The 25,679-nt window shown below is 39.8% G+C and overlaps 1 protein-coding gene across 3 annotated transcripts in view; it reads right to left on the minus strand.

Annotated features, from left to right (window-relative positions):
* TTC39B (tetratricopeptide repeat domain 39B) overlaps positions 1-25,679 on the minus strand; it is a 138,292-nt gene that overhangs the window by 6,340 nt on the left and 106,273 nt on the right. For all 3 annotated transcript variants that reach the window (XM_045193659.3, XM_045193660.3, XM_071221591.1), the window contains 10 exons: positions 20,884-20,989; positions 19,444-19,509; positions 18,068-18,176; positions 17,452-17,519; positions 17,302-17,361; positions 15,735-15,896; positions 15,010-15,101; positions 11,082-11,208; positions 8,077-8,185; positions 32-149 (listed from right to left, as the gene is read on the minus strand). In XM_045193659.3, the coding sequence (XP_045049594.2) occupies positions 32-149; positions 8,077-8,185; positions 11,082-11,208; positions 15,010-15,101; positions 15,735-15,896; positions 17,302-17,361; positions 17,452-17,519; positions 18,068-18,176; positions 19,444-19,509; positions 20,884-20,989 (1,017 nt within the window). The remainder of the gene's footprint in view (positions 1-31; positions 150-8,076; positions 8,186-11,081; positions 11,209-15,009; positions 15,102-15,734; positions 15,897-17,301; positions 17,362-17,451; positions 17,520-18,067; positions 18,177-19,443; positions 19,510-20,883; positions 20,990-25,679) is intronic.

The following is a 25,679-nucleotide window of genomic DNA, read 5'->3' on the forward strand; positions in this document are numbered from 1 at the left end:
CACTCGGGTTGGTTTCCCTGCTTGTTTTTACCTCTGGATAACGTGACTGAAACACAACTCCGCTTGCAAGGGCCGCTGTAAGTTCTTCAGGCAGCATCCCTTCAGCAGCTTCACCAAGCACTCATCATCTACCGCGTAGTCGCTGAAGCCTTACAGCAAAACAAACAAAAATCACACACAAAAACAAAAAGTTTTTTAAAACCCTAATTAAGACACAAGAACTGGTAAGAGCTACTAGGTTTCAGAGGGATCATTTAAAAACAAGGAAAAGATTTTTAGCACTCCCTATGCCACATTAAATGAAATACAATAAAATTAAATTAACAGAATATTGAATTTACTACATTAGTTTAGTACACTATTTTATTAAGGGTTCACTTCGTTCTCTTAAACATTTTTTTCAGGGGCTCCTATTCTGAGTTATGTGGCCTTAGTAAAACAGCAGAATATCTGAACTTTAAATAAAGTAAGAGCTTTATTAATTCTATCAAAGTAAAGCCATGAGGAGCGAGAAGGCTGCCTCCCCCTGTGGTTCTGGCTTCTAATTGCGTTGGCTTCACGCGGATGAGGACGGCACTTCCATATGGAGAAGCAGATGGCCCTCTTCCCATTAAAAACCCAGGAAGCAGAGCGCCCTCTCCAGATCATTATGTCTACAACTCAGCGACTCCCCCAGGCTGTGTTCTCTGGGAGGAAATTATATCATAAAATTAGATTAAATGGTTCTGAAGTACATGCAGGTACCCCACACACTTCTAATGGCTTGGGGCTAATAGAAAGGTTTTCCTTTCACCATTTTCCCTGTGGAAAATGACTCTGCCTCCTACGGCCCAAGGCTGTGGGATATGAAACAGAAGGAGCCATAATATGCGTGATTTCTATGTGACTTCTATGTGACAAAGGTAGCCATTTCACATCAACCACTTTTGAATTGGGAGGTTTTGTAAGTCTGGCGCAACTAAGAAGTCATTCCAAGACAGACTGGTAACTTATACACTTCAGGCTGTGACAACACGGGAGGGTGGGGGGATCAGCGTGAGGGGAGGCCCTGCAAACCAAACTAATGAGGCCCTGGGAGACCCTCACACGGAAACCCTCCTGCTTTCAGAACGAACCTCAGAAGGCACCATTGGCACACGCTGGTGTTTTAGTGTGCTAGTCTATGGGAGGTTAACAATGCCACATTAGCAACTAGAAGAGGGTCACTTTTTCCCTGGGTGCCAAAAACAGCTGATAGTCACCTCTCGCTTCCAAACTCTAATAGGTCATTCACCAAAAAAATCACAGATATCAATACCGCATTTTCTTTCCTATTACTTAAGGACCATTATTTCTACCAAAAGAAAATCTATTTACGCTTCTAATCATGGATGCTCATTGAAATATGCATTCAAAAAGAAATATGCATTCTAGGCATCTTTCGGGCCTAGAACCAAACCCTTAGGGTCCACGCTAGATGCTAGTTTTCAGTATCATTTTTGTGCATCTCATTGAGTTCTGTGTAGGATTTTCTGATAGCCTGTGTTATCACAAAACTCTGGTGCTCCGTGAACGGTGGTTTTGCTGAGAAGGGCAGACAACACCATGCAAAGCTTCAGTACCAGTAAAGCCACATTTTGCTTTTATTTAGATCATGAGTTAAGAATATGGAAAATAGGTCCAAAAACACCAATATTCCTCCAAAAAGCCTCAGAAACCCAAACCATTAATCCTTCAGACTACTGAGCACTATTTGTCAGATGATTATTTTCCCTTAAAATGGGAATGCTTATCACGATTCTCCAGCTCATGGGTGATTTCACGGATGAACATTTTAAGTTTCCATTTTACATTCCAAGAAAGCACATTTTCATCACAAAAGACCTGCACTTAATAATAAGACAGAGGGTAGGTGGAAGGAAAATAAATCTGAGGCCCATACTACAAAAATACCTACATTGAACATTTTAGAAGCTAGCTGAAATGCACCAAAGAAAAATATGGAAAATAGATTTAGAAAGTGAAAAGCCATGAAATGAACAGCACTCTCCCTTTTAGGTAACTCTCATGTTTTGCCGTACAATTTCACCAAGCAACTTAAGCACAACAAAGAGTCAAAAAGACTACTGTGCCAACTCCTAACGGCATGTTGGAATTCAGTCAGATTTCAGATGAAACGCTAAGGGAATCAACAGCAAACACTGACTCCAGGCCTATTACACCAAGTATTTTCCTCTCCTCAAACAGCACTTCTCCTTGGTGTCCGTGACCAACCTCTCAGAACTACGGCACTGTCAGAATAGGACGTCGACTGTACACGTTCCCATCTTTTACTTTAAAGACACTTGTCAAAGGTAGAAGCAAAAATACATTCAATTACTAATAATGAGGCGGTGAGGAAGAGGAGGTAACTTCGGGTTTACAACTTAATTCCATTTTCCAAGTTTATATTTTTTCCCCCTCATTCTGAAGGAAAGAAACCTAATTACTCAAAAGGTCAGAAAAATTGGGGTGGGAGAGATGTGGGTGTTGGGTAATCTTCCTGCATAAAACAATGGACCTGGAAGAAATCATCATAAATTTCATGTGTCACATCTGGCAAAGGAGATCTTCAGAAAAGAAACCACCCTTTTTTACCCAGGAGAAGACACACAAAGACAGAATTTTACAAAGTATGGTGTGTCTGTCTGAGCTTCCCCTGGCCCTGCTTAAATACCCCTAAGCCTATCATCTCAATATGTCATTAAAAGAGGAAGGAATGGGTGGAGACAGTGTCTTGGTTTTCTAAACCTCTACTGTATTTTACATGCATCGTCTGATACACATATACCCGTTAAATTTTCCCCCAGCCAATGGAAGGGCAAGATAAACTCAGGGACGGGGGCACAAGGGCCCATGCAAACGGAGAGAACCCAACAGACCTTCAGGGCTTTTTAATATACAAAGGCCCCAGTCTGGTGGTACAGATCAGTTTACACTACAAGGATGGACATTAGAACACCAGAATTTACTCTACCAAGTCCAAAGCCTTTTCTTTGTAGGAAGAAGCAAGCTGGCCTACTTTTCTGGGAGAAAGAATATACTACAAATATTTCCACTTAATAAAAAGGGATTTTCCTTTACTTTCCAGTTTCACATATCCACTTATTTAAAAAATATTCATTTTTCCATTTAGTTTGTGGATATGTGGAAATTAATCATAAATAATTTCCTTAATAGCAGAAACAAATGCTTTCTCTGCCTATCCTAATTCTGCATCTAGCAGAGAAATCTAAGATTGTTCAAATGAGTAAATTAATGGAAGGTGGTCAAATTAGTTGAACAAAAATGAATACTAATATATTTGCTCAAAAGCCCAAATGGATTTTACAGAAGTACATTTTGTAAAATCTCATTTTTAAGGTGAACTTTCGTTTAAATTCAAAATTATGTGACTTTGGTTTATTTTTCATTGAAAACAAAGTATTTTTTCTTTTTGAAATTATTTCACATGGAAAATAGTGAAGGTCACCTCATACCCATTAAGATGACTACTGTAAAAACAAAACAAAACAGAAAACAAGTACTGGCAAAGATGTAGAGAAATTGGGACAAGGGCGCACCGTTGGTGGGAACGTACAATGGTGCAGCTGCTACAGAAAACAGTATGGTAGTTCCTCAAAAAATTAAAAATAGAAATGTCATACGGCCTAGAAATTCCACTTCCGGGCATATAGATAAAAGAATTGAAAGGAGGATCTCAAAAAATACATGCATCCCCGTGTTTATAGAAGTACTATTCACAGTAGCCAAAAGGCGGAAGTGACCCGAATGTGCATCAATGGGCAAATGGGTAACAAAATGTGGCACATACGCTAATGAAAGCATTTAAAAAGAAGGAAATCCTGACATGGTACAACATGGGTGGACGTTGAGGACATCATGCTAAGTGAAATAAGCCACTTGTACAAAGACTCTAGAGTAGTCAAATTCACAGTAACAAAAAACAAAATAGCGGTGGCCAGGGGCTAGGGGTCGGGGAAATGGGGAGCTATTGTTTAATGGATGTGAAAACGTTCTGGACACTGGTTGCACAGCCACGTGAACATACAGCACTACTGAACTGTGTAATAAAAATGGTTAACGTGGTAAATTTTACGTGCGCTTTAGTACCAAAAAAAAAAAAAAAAGTAAAAAGATACAATTATTTTAAAATAGTCGGGAAGCTTATCACAACTCCAGGCTAATAAAAACCATACAGAAGATATGCCAGTGATGGAACTTCTAGGACAACAAAGAAAGTCTGAAAAGCCCACACGGCAAGTCTGTAGTCAGTGAGTTATATACGCTCCACTAGTTGTCTGCAAAAGGGCAAAAACTTTTGACTCCTCTTTCTCATCCCAGTTTCTTGAGACTTCTTATCCACTTGTTTCCCTGGTGCCCAGAAATCAAAGGGAGTTGTCAGTCTGTGAAGATGAATACTTAAATATTTTGGCTTCTCTACCTCAGCTCCAGCTCGTTAGGAGCTGAAGTGTTATAACTTTTCTGTAAAAGGGGAAGGAAAAAAGAAGGGAAAGAGGACCATGTTCCTTTGTAAAAATGCTGCCTTTAATATGGGAAGGTGACATTATAAGGGGCATCTGCAGGGCACACGGTGCAAGCCCCCCAGTGGATGCCTGCAACTATAGCTAGTACCAAGGCCTATATACACCATGTGTTTTCCTATATATACATACCTATGACACAATTTAATTTATAAATTAGGCACAGTGAGATTAATAACAACTAATAAAACAGAACTATTATAGTATACTGTTATAAAAGTCATGTGAATGTGGTCTCTCTCTCTCAACTGCGCTGTGCTCACCCACCTCCTTGTGATGATGTGACATGCTCAGTGCCTCCGTGACAACATGAAGTGAGGTGGATATATTGGGCAAAGGAGGAACTCTCGCCTAGGCGGGATGGGCCAGGATGGAGCGAGATCTCATCATGCTACTCAGAACTGCACATGACGTACAACTTAAAACCTTTGAATTCTTTATGTCTGGAATTTTCCATTTAATACTTTTGAGCCACAATTGACTACAGGTAACAAATTGTAGAAAGCAAAACCACAAATAAAGGGAGATTATTTTACTCACCCTCTACCAACAGGTGAGCTTTGCATGTGACGATTTTTCAATAGTGGAGGAGAATATTCCACTCACCTGCTCTCCCTGTGACCACCAGTTTGAATTTGCCAAATGGCTAATGTGGGGGAGTGTCTGTGGCCTCAGAACATCATCGTTCTTTGTTCTACTGGATTCTTTAACTATCCAGCCTGAAACCTTGACCTTGTTAGCAGATAAGCCCACTGACTCAGCTTTCATTCTTTCATGTTTCTTCTCCTGATTGATGGGAATCTTAGGCTGGATTTATTTTACATATGGAAAGCAGCCTAAAAGCTCAACAATACTGAAAGAGTTGATTAAATTATAGTGCACTAACTCCATGAAGAGCTATGAAGCTTTTGAAACTACTGTAAGGGTTCTTAAGCAACAATTAAAAAGTTTATGGCAAAAATAAACTACCATATGATCCAGAAGTTCCATTCTAAGTATCTATCCAAAGAAAATGAAAATAATAAATCCTACGTACATGACCTCATGTTCATTGCATCATTACTTACAATAGTAAAGACATGGAAATGATCTGTGTCCGTCAATGGAGAAACCAATAAAGAAAATGTGACACATATACACAATGGGATATTATTCAGCCCTGAAAAGAATTAAATCTTGCTATTTGCAACAACATAGACGGACCTTGAGACCATTATGATCAGTGGAATAAATCAGATAAAGATAAATACTGTATGATCTCACTTATACGGAGAATCAAAAAAACAAAAAACCCAACCCACCCATGACCATTAGATACAGAGAACAGATTGGTAGTTGCCAGGGGTAGGGATGAAGGGGAGGAAAGGCACGAACTTCCAGTTATAAAATAGTAAGTCATGCTCTGACCAGTGTGACTCAGTTGGACATCATCTCCCACAAGGTGGAAAGTCACAAGTTTGATTCCCACTCAGGGCACATGCCCGGGTTGCAGGTTCAGTCCCAGGTCAGGGCACATGGGAGAGGCAACTGACTGATACTTTCTCTCACACTGATGTTCCTCTCCCTCTTTTTCTCCCTCTCTTCCCCTCTCTCTAAAAATAAATTTAAATTTTTTTTTAATTTATTTAAAATAGTAAGCATGGTGACTATAATTATCAAATACATATTTGAAAGTTGCTAAAAGAGTAGATCTCAAAAGTTCTCATCGAAAGAAAAAATTTTTTTGTAACTATGGTGACAGATATTAACTAGACTTACTATGATGATCACCTTGCAGTGAATACAAATACTGAATTACTATGGTATACACCTAAAACTACTATGTCAATTATACCTCAACTTTTTAAAAAGTTTATGATATATTAAATGAAAAAAACTAGACTAACATATGTCCAGGTACATTATGATTATAACTATAAAAATAAGGCTAGGGTGGAATACACAAAATTGTGAATTAATTGTATTGTAACAAAAACATGGATGACTTTTTTCACTTATCAATTGTAATTATGTGTTTAATTTTTAAAAATTGCAAAGAGAACCCCAGCTGGTGTGGCTCAGTGGATTGAGTGAGGGCTGGGAACAGCAGGTGGGGGGTGGGGAGTTGCCGGTTGAATTCCTGGTTGGGGCACATGCCTGAGTTGCAGGCTGGGTCCCCAGTGGGGGGTGTGTGAGAGGCAACCACACATTGCTGTTTCTCCCCCTCTCTTTCTCCTTCCCTTCCCCTTACTCTAAAAAAAGATAATGGATAAAACCTTTTAAAAAAATTGCAAAAAGAAACCTCATTAAACGTTTCAGCTCCCTATTGCAGGTTCAACTACAAAAGTGACCCAAATGAGGCCCTCATCACTGGGGCCACAGTCACTAACGTGTCCCCACGGGGACAGGGTATTGCATGTGCAGCCAGTGCCCCCTCATGGCCCATCTTTGTCCAGTTAAGAAAAATAAGTTAACTGTTCTAACTTCCCCTGACTCTTCCTGAATTTTTATGTCCTTTACCATGTTTATCACCGCAGAAGTTTTCGTTTTACTTCTGTGGTTAGAACATTCCAGAGGATAAGACCATTATCTTGGCATGTTACCTAAATGATTTGGAGGTTAGCATGTATGGTGGCTCGGTTTATCAAAAGAGAAAGCCTCTGTTTAAGATAAGAAAACTACAAAACGTCAGAGCAAGAGAACGTGGGTATTATCTGGTCCGACACCAGTCCCACTGTAAAAGAGACCTGAGGCTGAGAGTGAGGGGCGCGTTTCCCAGAGTCTCACAACGGCAGGGTTAGGGCTCTAAGCCCGGATCTCCTGATCTGCCTCCTACCAACAGGCCAGCTGCTTCCAGGAAAGGAGCCTCCAAGTGAACTGCAGAGGGGCCTCTGGTACAACCAAAAAAATAAATTGTGATAAGACTTCAACCTGAACACAATTCTCTGTGTCTGCAAAAACATGACCGCCACTTGAGATCAAAAGGCGGCATGCAAAGACGCACAAACTAAAATCAGAAATGCACGCTTTCCTTGTGCTGCTCTAAAGCTTTACTGCCTTCTTCCCTTCATCTGTCTTTGGTAACAGATTTATTAACATACAATTCTCATACCATACAATCGCACCATTTAAAGCATACGACTCAATGAGTATATCAGAGCTATACAACCATCACCACCACCAATCTTAGAACGTTTTCATCACCCCCACCCCAGTTCTCCCTCCCTAGGCAACCGCTAATCTACTTTCTGTCTTCACAGATTTGCCTATTGTCAATATTTCATATAAATGGAATCATATATCATGTAGTCTTTTGCAACTGGCTTCTTTCACTCAGCCTAATGTCCCCTAGGTCCACCCACGTTCGCAGCATGAGTTGTTCCTCCCTTCATCTCGATCGCACTCACCCCGACACCTGCAGCCCAGGCTCTTCTGTCCCAGGGTGCACACAGAGTAACACAGGGAGATGTGCACAGGGGTGGCACGGGAGGGTGACAATGGTAAAGATTTCCAGGTTTTTACTTTTCATACTTACTTTCATTTTGTAAAGTTGCCTCAGCCTTTTCGACAGTTAACAACAGATTTTCAGAAAGGTCTTTTCTTTTGCTCACTATTGGAAAACCATTCCAGGCATACATCATTTCCTAATAAGAAAGAATGAAAAACCATTTGCAACTGCGTGAGGTTATTCGATGTCCTTTATGACAACAAAACTACGAATGTGTATTTGCCTTGATTACTAGGGATCTCACTTAGAGATTAGTGATGTAACTTCCCCTGTGCTCATTTTATTATATGCCTTTTGCCTTTGATACTGTGAAGTAATTCAATATTATACTATACTATGTTTTTATTGAAAAATTTATTCATTCATTTAACAAATATTTATTAAGCATCTGCTGGTGGTCAATCCTTTTGGAAGATAATCAATTACAGATACAGAAATAAATATAATATTTTAAACTGATACCATGAACAAGTCTATTTAATATAAATTTTTGTTATGTTTAAGTAAAGGGAAAACATTTTAAAATATCTGCCAATTATTTACATAAATTGTTTCCAAGGACATCACTGGAAATGAACACAGGAAACATTTTACTGGGCTCAGGTTCTTTTATACCATTACAGTATGTGGCAGTCCAGTAATGCAATCCAATATGCAGAAAAGACATTCATTTGAAGGCCATATGGCTGAATGACAGCCCCTGAAAATGTAGACTAATGATTTATCATTGCAAATTACATTTAATAGGCTAACAGATGAAATTTTTTTTTTGGACCAAAAGTAGATGTGTTTTTGCTTGAAAATATTTTTGTAATCTTCCTGGTAGTGTAGTTCGTATTTTTAAGGGCATGAAATAAAGCAGGGCAATTAGTACCTTCTTGGAAATAAATAAATTTTAAAATATAATAAAGATACTGTTTGAACCACCTCTCACAGGGAAGCAGTGGAAGTGAGGAAGATGCGTTTGAGTCGAGCGACAACCAAGTCATCTTCGCTCGGGGGCGCTGAGGGCTGCTACAAGGACCACGCTCTAGCCTTCATTTCACATCTGACAGTTTCTTGTTGCTAACAGCGTAACAACTCAATTCAATAACGAATGGAATGTTTGTTTTAATTAATGATGAGCTCTAAATTTTGTTTTTATTGATGAAATATTTTATCAGAAGGAGGCAAGTGAACATCTGAGAGTTTATGAAAAATACAATTTTGGTAAAATTCCTAGTTACCACAATTCAAGCCAATTGTACACCTTTAGACGTAGAGGAGTAAGTGCAGTGAGTTAACCTTCCGTAAGGCCCTTAATAACCAAAGCAGGATCTAACTGGCATCTAAGTTCTAGGGCAGAGAGAAGACTGTGGTGCTCTAGAGGATCTTCAGGAAAGTTCTGTGACACAGAAAGAAAAGGTTTCCAAGCACAAATCAGTGACAGAAACAAATCAGGAATGGAGCTAAAAGCTCTAATTGGTACAACGGCAGTAGGCCCCCACATTTGCTGGGAAAGAGGCGTATTTGGTCCTGTTTGTGATTTTCTTATTTTTCTCTGTGCTCAGACATGATTACAGAGCGGATGTATTTGGTGAACCACAGGACAGAATGCCCGGCCCCGGTGGTGGCGTGCCCTGAGGCTGTTCACCTGCCGCAGGGAGCACCTGGGCCTCGCGCTAGATGCCGGCCAGCGCCTGTTGCCTGGGAAGGCTGCAGTTTTCTCTCTCACAGCACACATAAGCAGCCCCTCTCACTCAATGATCAAACAACAAACAGCCCAGTGAAAAACCAGGGAAGTATATGAACAACTCACAAAAGAAGAAAAATGAATAAGCACATAAAAAGATGTTCGACTGTACCAATAGGGAAATGCAAATTAAAACAGTAAAACACTGTTGGAAGAAATTTAAATTGCTTCAGCCTTTTTCGAGGGCAATTTGGCAGTGTCAAAATATTAAATGCGTATACCCTAAACCAGGAATTCCAATTCTAGAAAGCCTTCCCAGAGAATTAAATGCCCATGTGCAAAAAGAAGAATGCAGAAGAATAGACAGTGTAGCATGTTTGTAATAGTAAAAACTCGAAAAAGCTGAATAGCTTTCAAAGGCGAATAACTGAATAAGCTCTGGAATACAAAAAAATAGAAATTTTTAGAAATCAAGAAAGCCCAGCAGAGGACCGCAGAGGCCGGCAGGCAATGAACAGCTTTCCTGTGCTCTCGGACTGACTACCTATGCAAATCTAAAGCCCCCAAAGCCACAGTAATTTGATATACTCAGTGATTCTTCAGGAAGTCCTCATTAAGAAAACCTAAGTTGAAATTACGGTTTTTATGAAGTCTAGCCTACATAGTCTAACAACTAAGAACATGAGAGTGGGCAGGGCGCTCTCAGGTGTAGCAGCCGCCAGCCGCCAGCCACTCGGGGCTCTCGAGCCCCGGAACTGTGGTTCATCCGAACTGAGATGGGCTCCAAGAATAAAACACACACCACATTTCAAAGAATAGTGCAATATAAAAGAATGCAAACTATCTCATTAAATTTTTGTTGATTACGTGTCCAAACAACAACATTCTGTATATACTGGATTAAACTAAATACCTTGCAATCATTTTCACGTTCCCTGTTCCTTTCTAGCTTTTCACCTTTTCATTTTTCACGTGGGCTCTTAGGAAAGATAAAATTACATATGTGGCTTGCATTATAATTCAACTCGATTTCAATTAAGTCAACTCACCTCATTCTGCCTGAATTTCCTTATCTATAAAATGGGGCTACAAAGAGAAATTAGCCTCATAGAGTTACTGTAAGAATTAAATAGTATATTTTTAAATAGTCTTATCATGGTGTGTAGAACATGCCAACTAGACAAAAAACATTTGCTGTAATATTTATTATGTAATTGTTTATAAATGTTCACCTCACAGACACACTTACAATGGTTTTTAATGGAGCTAAACTTCACAAGGTAAGTTTGAATACTCCCTACTGCCAGGAACAGACAGTTTACTTCTAAAACACAAACAGTAAATAAATAAAGGTAGATACCAGGGCGGGCAAGACAAGCTTCACAGGTGCAGGCAACGAGGGGGAGTAACGTCGAGCCTTCCTCACAGCAAACTTCTCAGTAGGAATAGATTTCCCGGCAATTCTCTGCTTCAAGCTATCCACCTGTCTGAGAAGAGCCCCAGCCCCAGTGAAAGGCCATTAGAACACAGACACTAGTTACCCCTGTGGTGTTCACACTGTGTTCCCCAGACCAGCAGCATCAGCATCACCTGCAAACCTGTTCCAAATGCAAATTTTCAGGCTCCCCCCAAACCTAATGAATCAGCAACTCCTGGGGCTGGGCCCAGCAATCCGGATTTTCACGAGTCTACGGGTGATTCTGATGCGTGTTCAAGTCTGAACACTGCTGATTGCCACATATTTCCTTCTATTTAACTTAGCCAATGTCTTGACCTATCAAACACAGAAAAGGAAATCTAGGTATAAAATTGGCAATTTCCATAAGGAATCAGGAAAGCCTCCAAAGTGTTTACTTACATCATGAATACGCAGAGAGAGGTAAGAGTATATGGCATATGCTCTATTCCCATCTGCAGGTCTGACACTGATCAATAAAATAACGTGGCTCAAAGGATAACTGTCAATTAACACATAATTGGAGAAAATGTTTCCTAGCATAGGTGATTTTGAAAATGATCGGCTAAGGACAGATACCGTGTTTACAAACTCCCTCTCACAACTCTAAGGAATTACGATTACGAAACACACAGGCACACAAACGTGAGAGGAGGATGGGGAGATGACATGTTCCCAGAGGGCCCGCTTGTGGTGCATACATCTGTAAATGCATCGAACACATGGCTGAGGAAGAATTCATGAAAACAGGAAGATAAAACAAGAGAAAAAATATTCTAAAAATATGAGGACAAGATTGTGCTAGGTAATTTTGGGATACAATTGGGGAACATGAATTTTAACTGGAATGCCCACGATTTTATGTTCATTAACCGCAGTGGAAGAGGCAACGGGGATGTAAGGTTGGGAGAAGGGGTCAGAAGCGTGCACTGGACATGAAACCTCTTGGTTTCATGATCAGGGAGTGCGTATGATGAAAGCGTTCATTTGGGGACTCTCCTGTCATTGCGCCAACAAATTAGATGCTATCCCACAGCAGAACCTCAGGTTTTCTCCTGAAAATAAGATGGCTTACATGTTTCACAGAAGTTGTTTTGATACACACAAAAAATGTATTCTGAAGTGGAGGAAACAGAGGGGATGTAAAAGTTTCAATGTACCTTAATATCCCATTGCATCATGTTAGATGTTTGTGTGAAATGAGAAAGCACACTTGACCCGTAAGCATTTTGACTGGTAAGAGGTAGTAGCGTTTATCATACTTCGGCTTCAACTGATGTTGACGCTAGAGTTAGTAAACATGGTCCTGTTTTCACAAAGAGCTTTTAGAAAGGAGATGAAAAAATGGTTCTGGTTATACCTTCAAATTTGTTCTAATAATTCTGAAAGTTCACCTAAGACCTTATTTCTCATGATGGGGTCACAAAAATTAACAGTCCATTTAAGTATCAATTATGTTTGAAGAATGCAGTGGGGTTTCTCCATTCCTTAACTCTCTCATTCCCAGCAGTCATCTGCTTACTGCCACAGCTACCTACCCTTACCACTTCATCGCCTGTGGCTTTTCTCCCTCCAAGCATGAATTCAAGCACACCACCCTTTGAACATCATTCTCCTCATTCTAACTTGGCTGTCTAATAAGACCTCGGTCCACCTGCCCTTCAAGTTTCCCCCAGTCCAGCAGTCTCTTTTGTTCTCCCAGTCCCTTCATCTCGCTGCTGAGATCACCCTGTCCTTCACTCCTTCTGGTCTATGTCCCAACTCCCTTGTCCGCTGCCTCGTTGCTGTACTAATCTGGAGAAAACCCAACCCTGAATGAAGCTCCCTGTCCACCCTCCCTGCACCTACATGGACAGCAGGTCATCCTAACTACAAACTCATTAGAGCCAACTTCCAATGGGCCCTTGCACTGCCACCTGTCATTCCCACCTCATCTCTCAGCACTTCACTGTTTCAAACATTCTCCAGTCTGTTCCCTTCTCCTTCACTCTCAACAGAAAACCCTGCCTCCTACATCGTAAAGAAAAACAGAAGCTCTGAGGTAGGAAGACCTCCGCACCCTAATACCCATGAGCTCTGCACGTATTCTCCACTCCCTCCCTTCCGATATTCAGTGCTTTGGATTCTATCTCCTCTCACCTTCTCAGGAACCTTACACATGAGTTACTCCATTTCTCACCTGCCTGCACAACTTCTCTATCTCGGCTGGACCCTTCCCAGTGGTTTCCAGAATGCTCCGATCTCTCCCATTAAAATCCACTTTGATATTACATCTCCCTCAAACTCTCCCCTCCCTCTCCCTCACTGCCTCTTCCCATCCTTCTCCCTCCCCTTTACACTCAAAGTTGTCCAGGGTTATGCTTATGCTCAATTCTCATTCATTCTTTAGCCAGCTCCCATCTGGTTTCCACCTCCATTCTATTACCTATCAGCTCCTGCTAGGGTTACCAATGACCTTTGTGTCACTAAATATACACTTTGTCTTATTTTTAAATGGTATTCTTATTCTGTGGGATGTTTTGAGTAGTCCTTGAAAATTATTTTCCTTTGACCTACATGTAGACAAATAGAGCATTACGTCCTCTCAAATATCAGCACAGTCTTAGTTCTTTAAGTGCGCAGTGCTCCTTCCTGCAGCAGGGTCCCCTCACGGGCTGCTCCCTCGGTCTGACCCTGCAGCACAGCAATTCCGCACTGCCTCTGCAGCTTCTGCTCTGCTTCCAGCCCCCTCTCAACCGTCACTCCTCCTACGCTCTTGCATATACCTCTTCTCCCATTGTGGGGGGGAGGGACAGTGGGTAGTGCTGGTGATGCAAGCACCACTGATTTCTGACTTGCTAACTGGTGGTCACAATCACTGAGAGAAAGAACACCATGTTGCTAGGGAAGGCTGAACACGATGAGTTTAAAATGTTTTGATATATCCAAGTAAAGGTGGCAAATGGGAGATAGGTACAGGGGTTCAGAGCTCAGTCGTGAAGTCTAAACTAGGGAAATAAATTTATCTGGGATGAGATTTCCTAATGTGGAGACTCTGACCTTTGAAATAAAAAGGACCAACATTTACTAGCTGGTTAAAGTAGGACGGGTCTACAAAGATACTAAGGAGGAATGATGAGAGAAGTATGAGGAAAAAATCAGTCATGTATTGTAATTTTGCAATTGTCTGTGTGATTACTTCACTATGTCTAGTTCCACTACAAGATTATAAACTCTATACACTGACTGAAGCCACGCCCATTTATTCAGCACCTAACATACTCTTCACATAGTACATGCTCAACAGAAAGGCTATGGATGGACAGATGGATCGATGGAGGGAGGGAGGGAGGAAGGGAGGGAGACTGGTCTATACAAAGTTAAACAGATTACTTCACAGAAGAGTTTATCAGAATCTTTGACACACTAATGAAAAGTAAGGGTATGCTATACCGTATTTCTTAAGTTTATCTGATCACAGAGTACCTTTGATTAACAGCAATAGTTAACATCTTTTGCTAACAATACCATTTTAGGAAACTGTTCAAAATGCAGTAGCAACCCCCCAAAAACAAAACAAAAAATAATGTGTTTATTATTTTCCCCAAAATAATGTGTTTATTATTTTCCTCAAAATTCCCAATCACACCAACATATCTGCAAAATCCTGCTAAAAGGATGACATTTTCACTCTTAGCTAAATATATTTTTTGAGAGTTCTTGTATCAAGTAAGTAGATAAAGAAATATGAAGGTGAAGCATGGGAGAGCACTAAGGAAAAAAGAAATACAATGTATTTGTCTGCTTCTCTATACATTCAAGGTCTTGATTATAGAAACAGTGTATTGCTTACCTGAATAAAGTTACCACATTCTCATTAGTTGTTGCTACATCCTCCTCCGGAAGCATACTCAAAATTGCAGCTTTCAAGAACACATACGTTGCCTTGAGGAAGAGAAAAAAAGCATCTAATACAGAAGATCGCAGTATATAACATTTCTACCTTGCAATCAGGAATGGTCTACACATCTTGCAGATATATTATTTAAGAGGCATTAAAGAAATAAAAGAAAAAGAAGTCTTATATTGACTGTTCCATATGAGATTAAACACTTTTCACTTAATTCTGACCATTTTCTGTTATACAGAGCTTTTCCTGTTATACAGCTATAGTGACCACGGGTGAGAAAATGGAAAGATGAACAAGAGATCATTATCTCACTCTTCCCGACTTTTTACAAACGGATCAGAATCAATGTTAATTATGAAAACCTTTGTCATCAGGCCATGGGAAAGTCTACAAAAAACTATCAAAGCTATTGATATTTAATAACTTTTAAATATAAGTGCAGTTGATCTTCAGAAGTGAAGCCTCTGTTGAAAAGGACTCTGGATGGCTTTAAAGCAGTGCCAAGGACAGTAGTTATAGACAAGAGGAACTAAATGCGTGTTTCCCCCTTTGACAGAAATCTAGGTTGAGAAAATCATGCTGACGTCATCCTATTGAACAAACAGTCCTAGTAAGTCCTGTGTACTGTTTAGCAAATAGATGACATTAATAAAAGCACTGCACTTTACCTTGGACCATCTACTCTCTTTGCAAAGCAGGTCTGAATAGTAATACGCCTTCATCCAGTTTTGCTGGAATATATTAATCCACATCAGCTCCCAATAACAGAGATGGTGAAACTGTTTCCATTCTTCTTGAACTGAAATGCATTTTCGAAATATCTCTTGTGCCTATAAGTCAATTGCATAAAGCTGATCATCCAGATATAACACAAGGAGATAATAACCTAATGGAAAAATACATAAAACACTTTGTACAAAAAGAACAAAATCACCTCCCATTAAACCCCTCAATATGATGCTATATTCCTTTCTTTACGTGCAATGCTAACAGTTAATTTCTGCCCCTTTGTTTAACTTTATGAGGGGGTCGTGAAACTTAATAATGCGGGAATAGAGAAGTTATAAAATGTAGAAGTCCTTTGACAAAAGACTGATGACAAACGTCATAAGTTTCAAAGGGTAAAATATACCTTAAACAAAGTTAAAGGCAATGTAACAGACTGGGAGAAGATATTACTGCCTACGTAACTGGCAAAGAATTATCACACAACAATTTTATCAAATCTTCTAGAAAAAAACAAAACTTCACAGGGAGAATTGTCAAAGATGAATAGGCAAGTTAGAAAGATACACAAGTAACAAATATACATGTGAAGAAATTTATAAACTGAAAAATATAAACTTAAAAATTAGGTTATCATTTTTCAGCCAAGATAGTGGCAAAAATAAAACAGAAAATGTCCAGAGTGGGCAAAGTGCACTGGAAACAAGTTTTCTTCCATCTTTATAAGAGTTAAAGTGAAAGAGTCTTAGGAGGACAATCTGTCAGGATTTATCAAATGCAAACATCTTTGACCTAAAAACCCTAATGATCAGAATGTCACACACACACACATCTATACTCAGAAGTAGCCACGTAACTATGTTTACGACAGCAATGCTTACAGCCACCAAGTTCCTATCGACATCAGACTGCTTTGCAAGTGCAGCGCATCCATCGCATGTAATGGGGCCCAGCCACCAAGAAGAATGAGTGAGAGTTAGATACACTAACCTGGAATGAAACCCGAGGTGTATTGTAAGTAGAAAAAATTAAAAAATCGAAGAAAAATACATACGTTTGATCCCATTTGTACAGAAGAAAATTGCTTTTGAGAATATTTATATAAAAGGCTTTTCATCTTCTTAAGGGAATTAGTGGATAGTGTCCTTTGATGGGGAGCACACTCGTAGTACAGCGAAGCTGTATCTTGTGCAGGGCCAGATTCCAAAGTCAGTATTTAATATGGAAATGGAAAATAGTCAAGTCTTTTGAAAAATCCCTAAAATGGCCCACCTGTATTTTGTGTCCTCTACTGTGAATTGTTTCATGTCCTTATGTGTAAATGTAGACTATAACCAGGAATCCGCTACATATAATAGAATAAACGTACAAAATTTAATTTTGGCTTTTTAATTACAGGGTTTTTCGTTGTTTCTGTCAAGTGCATATAGCCGAATTTACTTATGTTGAATGGGCATGCGATACAACTCCACACAGACAACTCCCCAGTGACCCCCCCAGATAAATTACCTTTTCTACGTTCCCTTTCAGCAGCTCGATTCGGGCGTGATAAAACAACATGAATGAGCCCTGTGAGGAAAGGAAGAGAACAGACTGCTCAGTAGTCAGCCCCGGCTGATTGACCATGGTTGAAACACATGCTTGAAATCCGAGGCGTACATTGGGAAACTGCTGGAGGAAGGGTGCGAGGAGACTCTCCGCTTCCACAAGGTTCACCTCTCCTGTGCCTAGAAATGCAACAGAAAAGCCTCAGTCCTCATGAAACATGGTAGATACTTACAATTAACTCTCCAAATTTCATTAAAGCATAGTAAAGGCCTATTCATGAAATGCGTGAAAACCGTTAATTTCTCACTTTTACATTTGGAAAATAAAGTGAGCTCCATCTGCGACTTCCATTTAGGAAAGCTCTAGGGTTCTTAGGAATGGAGGTGGCTCTCTTAGATTCCTCACTGGAATTCTGATTTTAATAGCAATATTAACTTATTTTAGCCCAAAATTTAATGTAAAAAGAAGTCTAATATGATATGCTAAAATAGATCACCTTAAACAAGTTTCCTAGAATTTTTTTAGCTAAGAACAAATTAAAAAAATTCAAAGAAAGAAACCCCCGCCCAACAAATGTTGCTATGACAAATGTCACCATTTTCCATCTTTACTCATTAACAAATAAGTAAATAAACAGATATTACTAGTGCTTACTTTTTTGAATTTTTACTGACTCAGATAAAAGATAATCCAGGGTCAATGACACAAAATGTAATCCAGTACTCACCAAGTATGAGGGAGATGTAAGTGTGAAAAGACAATATAGTTAAGCAGCACAGTGGGGACCGCATGCTGCTTCCTGACGCACCTTCCCGTAGCTGCAGGAGGCCCAGCTCCTGAGAGGTTAAAGGCATTTTAGAATGTGAAGAGCATGACTGGAAAATTATATTCCAAAACTTTAAAATGCTAGTTCATTTATCCCCACCCTCCAGGAAGATGGGTTTATTTCTCAAGAGCTTAGAAGAGTCATAATTCCTAACTAGGCATAAAACACTCTTACAAATTCTTTTATATCCTGTGATTCTAGGGAGAAAAACAAAGCAGAGCTCATTTTATGGAAACGCTGTATTTCTCTGATACAAACATTAGAGTATTAAAGCACATTGAGGATCTAAGTGGAAGGCACTGTGTGGGTGTGAACACCCACGGTTCTATGTCTTCGGAGACCTTTCCATCGAAGAGAGAGGACAGTACACGAACACGTGATTTTGTTAGAATAGAGTCAGTGACACATGCACAATGAATGGTCAGTGGGAAGGGTAGTCACTAAATACAGAGTCTGAACAGAGAGACATAACATGTAGAGATCAGCACAACTACAGAATAGCTTACGAAGAACCTGGACAGTAACATAAAGAAGGGAAAAAATTACAGGCTCTTGTCTGTGTTCTAACTCACTTCTTAAAACCTGCTCTCTTAACTAACAGGGACAGCTTCTGCAATAAGGCAACTCTGCCAATAGCATATTGAGTATTAAGATTAATAAATGTTATACACTACAAAAATAACCACACTGAAATACAATAAGCAAAACTCACGGAAAACAAATTTCCTTGCTTAGTTTTATAGTAAAGCTTGTAAAAACAAGGAAACCCAAAATACTGCAACTATGCGTCATCCATGCAAGTCATAAAATGTTAGACATGGAAATCGAGCCAATTTCCTGGTTTTAGAGAAGATTCTGGGGGTGCACAAATACTAAGGAAGCAAGTTCAAACCACTGAAGTATCCTACAGGTCCACCAAGCAACAGTACAGGGTAGGCAAAAGAAACGCAGGGTTTATTCTTGCATTATTATTATTTGTTACTGTATTATTCTCCATACAAACAACTGTAAATCTACTTTTGCCCCACCCTGTATTAGTACAACAAAAGTTTTAATCCCAGATTTTAGGTAACAAAGATAAAACATTTTAACTTTCAGTAGAAAAACCATCTCTAACTCCTGAAAAATACGATCAAGGACCAATGGCTTTGCACTGTCCTGCAAACAAACTGCCCACAACTGTCACATTAGTCACGAGTACGTGCCGCATTACTCTAACATTCAATAAATACTGTTTTTTCTTTGCTGTCAAAATTAAAGTAAAATAAAATCTGTACCCTATTTCCAGAAAATCCTATAAATTCTAGTAGTCTGATAATCCGTGCTGGTAAAAGGGACAGCATCTGTAAGAAAAAAATACAAATGCACTCACATGTCAGCGTATCTCACTGCGGATAAATGTTAAACTCCAAACAGGAAGTTTTAATCACTCAATAATATAAGAAATTAGAACCAAGTTTAAATCACTAGACACATCCCAATCATAACATACAGCACATGTTGTAATAACTACTTGTGAGTAATTTCATTCAGCTAAAACAATAACCTAAAAAAAAAGGTTTAAAGAAGAAAAACCTGGCCTGTTCAGCATGCGCTAGAGAATTCGTGCCCCTTTCACATGTAATGATGAAATAATGAGAAGGCCATTCCTCAGTGCCCACCTTTCCAAACAAGGTTTCTTTCAGCATCCTCTCCCCAAAAGCCAAGTCTGTCGTGCCTGCACGCCATCGGTCAGCACCACCTGAGGGGACAGCTGCGGCACCACAGCCCCTCTCTGAGACCTACCCCCCTGAAGAGTCGTGGGAAAGGGAAATCCCCGGCCATGCAGAACTTTGAGCGCTGCGCCTGGCTGTTCGCTTTGCTCGAGAAGAAATGGCCATAGGTGTGATTATACACTGACTCACGGGCTATGGCCAATGGTGTATGGCTGGATGGTCAGGGATTTGGAAAGGACATGACAGGAAAATTGATGACGAGGAGGCCTGGGGAAGAGGTGTGTTGAGAGACCTCTCTGAGAGCGCAAAAAATGTGAAGATATTTGTGCCCTGTCTGAATATTCACTAAAGGCTTATCTCAGCAGAGGACTTTAATAAGCAAGCAGAGAGGGTGACCCAATCTGTCGACAGTAGTCAGTCTCTTTGCTCAGCCACCTCAGTCAGCAACCAAAGGGCTCACAACAAAGTGGCCATGGTGGCTTACACTCTCGTGCACACAGCTCCCTTCACCAGTTTATTTTCTCAAGAATTCCAGTCCAACCTTAATACAATTTCAAAATCTCTACTATATCACACTTTGACAGGTATCTACTCAAATGCTTCACCTCCCCGCAAGCATCAAAACCATCCCCCAAGTTGCATCGCTCCTTCCCTGATTTTAAATTCCAGAGCTACCACTGCTGTGGCAACAAGACCTCAGCTGTGGAAATGAAACTGCATTCCAAGCTCCTTATTACCGAAACAGTGGCACTAGTCCACTCAGAGTGCTATATGCTTCCCCTGCTGTACAATCCACTACTCTGAGCACAAGCAGGACTTCACAGCACACACCGACCAAACCCCCCACTGACTCACAGCAAAAGGAAACTGATCCCACACTGGCCACTTACCTACCAAACCCAGACAAGGGTTCGGGGTGAGGTTCAAATGCAGTACAGAGGCCACTGAAAACCTATGATTGTCTTGCAAAAGATGCTGGTTGATATGTAATTATTTACTTACCAAATTAAAGGCCCCTATTCCAAGCTTGACACCCCCTTCAAACTCATAGAAGAATTGTTGCTCGGCTTTGTTCTTCTGAATTATATGCAGGAGAGAAAGGCATTCCCTGGATTGAAGAAAATAGTTGTAGCGTTAAGTTTACTATGACTCTAGAAACTATTGTTAAGTCAAATTTCACATTACACACCATAAAATAATTGTCATTAAGACAAAACATTAGAAAAAATTTAAATGGATGTTGTTGTGCTGAGTTTTACTCTTAATTAAGGAAAAATGACACACCCATTTCTACATTGTTTATCAGGACCGATACTTCTGGGTTTACAGCAAGAGAGGGTTTCAAACACCAGCAAATATGACTCAGGACATTGGGCCCAGGACTTCGATCTCACAGCCTCCCAGGAATGTGGCAGAGGGGACTCCCTAGGTGTGGTCCAATCTCAGCTGCCCTGCACACTTCAGCAGCCCTAGTGACTTCCACCAAGTAACTGAGATGCTACTGACAAAAAACACAAGTTTCAGTGTGATCGCCATGGTGTCAAGCCGACCAAATAAGTTAGAGCTTGGGACTAGGAAAGACAGAAAGGGGAAAGCAAATCCCATCGCGACAGCTCCATTTGTCCTCTTAATTTTCCCTGTTCTCTCCTAGCAAATCTTTCTGATTTCTCACTTTAATGTCCTTACTATGCATTTCTCCCTTTCCCTTCACATCTTCAAAACAGAAATGCAAACTAAACACAATGACAAATATATAAAAATTAATAATAACCAGGAATTATCAAACTGACAAATACATATATAAATGCCAAATATTTGTCAATTTGATAAATATATATTTTAGAAGATTTTATTTATTTTTTATTTTTAGAGAGAGGGGATGAGAGGGAGAAAGAGAGAAACACCAATATGTGAGAGAAACATCGACTGGTTGTCTATTGCACGACCTGGCCCACAACCCAGGCATGTGCCCTGACTGCGAATCAAGCCAGCGACCTTTTGGTTCGCAGGCTGGTGCTCAATCCACTGAGCCACACCAGCCAGGGCTCTTTTCTGTTTTTAATCAAAATGTATATGTTCTACTTGCTATAATAAATGATTGTCACAGAATTGTCAAACAAAATGGAGACAGTGTAAGTGTCCCCACGAAACCATCCCGAAGAGACACAGTCAATATTAACAGCCTAGTACACAAACTTCCAGGTGTTTTTATGCTTTATTAAGAAAGCAATCTTTAAAAAACACAAGTGGGATCATAGAGTATATACTGTTCTATAAGTTATATTAACAAGTTACAAAAAAAATGCATAGAAGCTGCCCTATTCTTTAATATATTTTATTGATTATGCCATTATAGTTGTCCCATTTTTCCCCCTTTACCCCTCTCCATCCAGTACCCCAAATTCCCTCCAGCAATGCCCCCTTAGTTCATGTCCATGGGTCATGCATGTAAGTTCTTTGACTTCTCTGTTTCCTATACTATTCTTAGCACCCCCCTGTCTATTTTGTACCTACCAATTTGTACTTCTTAGTCCCTGCACCTTCCCAGCCAATTCTCCCCCTTCCTCCTACCAGCTGATAATCCTCCAAGTGATCTCCATAACCTAGGATTCTGTTTCTGCTTATTTGCTTAGGGTTTTTTTTAGATTCAGTTGTTGATAGTTGTGAATTTATTGCCATTTTAACATTCATAGTTTTGATCTTCTTTTTCGTAAGTTCCTTTAACATTTCATGTAATAATGGCTTAGTGATGATGAACTCCTTTAGCTTCACCTTGTCTGGGAAGCACTTTATGAGCCCTTCATTTCTAAATGACAGCTTTGCTGGATAGAGTCATCTTGGTTGTGGGTCCTTGCTTTTCATCACTTGGAATACTTCTTGCCAGTCCCTTCTTGCCTGCAAAGTTTCTTTTGAGAAATCTGCTGATAGTCTTATTGGAACTCCTTTGTAGGTAACTCTCTGCTTTTCTCCTCCTGCTTTTAAGATTCTCTCTTTATCTTTAACCTTTGGCAATTTAATTATGATGTGCCTTGGAATGGTATCTTTGAGTCCAACTTGGTTGGGACTCTGTGCTTCCTGGGCTTGCATGTCTATTACCTTCACCAAATTAGGGAAGTTTTCTTTCACTATTTTTTCAAATAAGTTTTCAATTTCTTGCTCTTTCTCTTCTCCTTCTGGCACCCTATGATTCAAATGTTAGTAAGTTTGAAGTTGTCCTTGAAGCTCCTTAGCCTATCCTTGTTTTTTTTAATTCTTTTTTCTTTTTGCCATTCTGATTGATTTGTTTTTTGTTTTCTTAGCTTCCAAATCATTGATTTGATTCTTGGCTTCATACACTCTACTGTTGGTTCCCTATAAAGTATTGTTTATTCACTTAGTGTAACCTCCATTTCTGCATGGGTCTTTTTTATGCTGTTGAAGTACCCAGAGTTCCTTAAGCACCCTAATAATCAGTGTCTTGAACTGCATCTGATAGATTGCTTATCTCCATTTTTTTAGTTCTTTTTCTGATGTTTTGTTCTGTTCTTTCATTGGGGCCACATTTCTTTGTCTCCTCATTTTGGCAGCCTCCCAGTATTTGTTTCTGTGTATTAGGTAGAGCTGCTTTGACTCCCTGTCTTAGTAGTGTGGCATATTGTATAAAAGCGCACTGGTAAGTTGTATGGGGCGGAGCCTTAGGTAATTGACAGGGTAGGGCAACCTGTGTGAACCAGGCAAACTGAGTCTCAGATATGGTGTTGCCACTCTGTGGCTCTGTGTGGGGGAGGGCTCAGAAAAGGGACAATGGCCTCTGGCTGGCCTCTGGGGTTTTTTCCAGGAGGAAGCTGTCCCCCTACACTCACCCTGATGGCAGACACTTCAGTTTCCCCCATTTGCTAGGTGCCCTTTCAGCTGCTGTCCTGGTGCTGGAGCCCAGAAGGAGTGAGTTTGTGTAAGTCCTAAGTCCATTGCGGGCCCTTTAAGAGGAGAAGCCTGAGAATCCTGCAATTTCTTCTGACACCCCAAACCCCACTGGTTTGAAGTTATGGGGACTTACTTTCCTGGCACTGGAACCCTGGGCTGGGTGGTCTGGTGTGGGCTAGGATCCCTCGCTCCTGAGGCATCCCTCCCAATTTTTATCCACCACACGTGGGTGTGGGGCTGTCCATTCCATGTCTCTGTGGTTTCTGCATCTCTTCATCTCCACCACTTCTACATGTCTGGATGAATGTGACTTTAATTCCTTGGTTGTCGAACTTCCATACAGCTCGATTTTCTGACAGTTCTGAGTTATAGTTGTTTTATAGTTTAGTTGTAATTTTTGCTGTGGTTGTGCAAGGAGGTGAGCCATGTTTAACTATGCCTCCATCTTGACCGGTAGTCAGCAATTTGAAAGCTACCTTATTCTTTACCAAGTGCATATTATTCCATTCTATAAAATAATTTGTTTAACCAAATTCCTAGTATTAAATATTTGTTTTCAAACTTTCCATATTATAAACCATGCTGCTCAGAGTGTTCCTGCACATCCATGAAGTACTTTTCCTACACCTAGTACTATAACTATACTGATAGTATCCTAGTGATACTCAGGTAGGCTTCTGAGATCAAAGGTGATGCATAGTCTTAATTTGTTATATACTGCCAGAACTTCTTCCAGAAAAACTCCCACCAACCTATGAGCATCTCAGTGTCATGTGTCCTCAATCACTGACATCTGTACTTTTTATTATGTGTACTTTGCCATGATGAAAATCGAAATGTTTATTTGGTCAAGTCAATCATTTATGATTTCTGACTTTATGTCCTGCTTAGAAAGGCTTCTGAAATTGACACCATGCACTAATGATATAATGCACAGAGAAGGAGACAACATCCCTTCTACGGTATCCTTGCCATAGATGCAAAACCTGAATTTCCTCAGGAAGAAACAATAGACAGGTCCACACTGAGAGGAGCTCTACAAAGTAACTGCCCAGCATTCTTCAAAACATATCAATGTCATGAAAGACAAAGAAAGACTGAGGGACTCTTCCAGAGCAACAGAGACTGCGGGGACATAAGAACTACACGCAGCAGCATCCAGAACCCTGGTTTGAAGCCGGACCAGAAAAAGGACATCAGTGCGGTAGTTAGAGAAAACTGAGTGAAGTCAATAGTTAACAATATTGAATCAATGTTAATTTCTGGATTTTAATAATTATATTGTGGTTCCACAGATACTAACTTTTATAAATCTGAGTGAAGAATATCTAAAAATTCTTTATAAAAATTCTGAAATTATTTTAAAGCAAGAAATTAAAAAATAAAACAGAAGTTTAGTCTTTGTACTTTAGGACTATAAAATACTTTCCTTTGTTCTGTTAGTACTCTTATTAAAATATTCTAATATTAAATTTATATCAATTTATGTTTGTATAATCTTTTTTTTCCCCAAAACGAAGACCAATTTTCCCCAAAACCATTTACTAAAGCACTCATCCTTCTCCACTGTTTGGAAAGAAACCTATGTACATACAGGAATCCAGTATGTTGTAGCACACACAAGTGTGCACACACACACAAAGTATCTGTCTCAAAAGTCTACGTTCCATTCCACTGACATGTGTGCCTGTGTCATTATAAGTGTTTTAATTTCTTCAGTTTTCTTAGGTTTTGATGAGTAGAAACAATCAATTCTAACATTCTTTTATAGATTCTAAAAGTATTTTTAGAGAAAAACTAAACAGCATGTCAGGATCCCCAAATCGAACCATCTCCAGGATTTCTGAATGGAATATAATGTCATAAAGTCATTTTGGTTAAAAGTAGCTCTTAAA

The sequence above is a fragment of the Desmodus rotundus genome, chromosome 1 (assembly GCF_022682495.2).
Source record: "Desmodus rotundus isolate HL8 chromosome 1, HLdesRot8A.1, whole genome shotgun sequence".
Taxonomy (NCBI): Eukaryota; Metazoa; Chordata; class Mammalia; order Chiroptera; family Phyllostomidae; genus Desmodus; species Desmodus rotundus.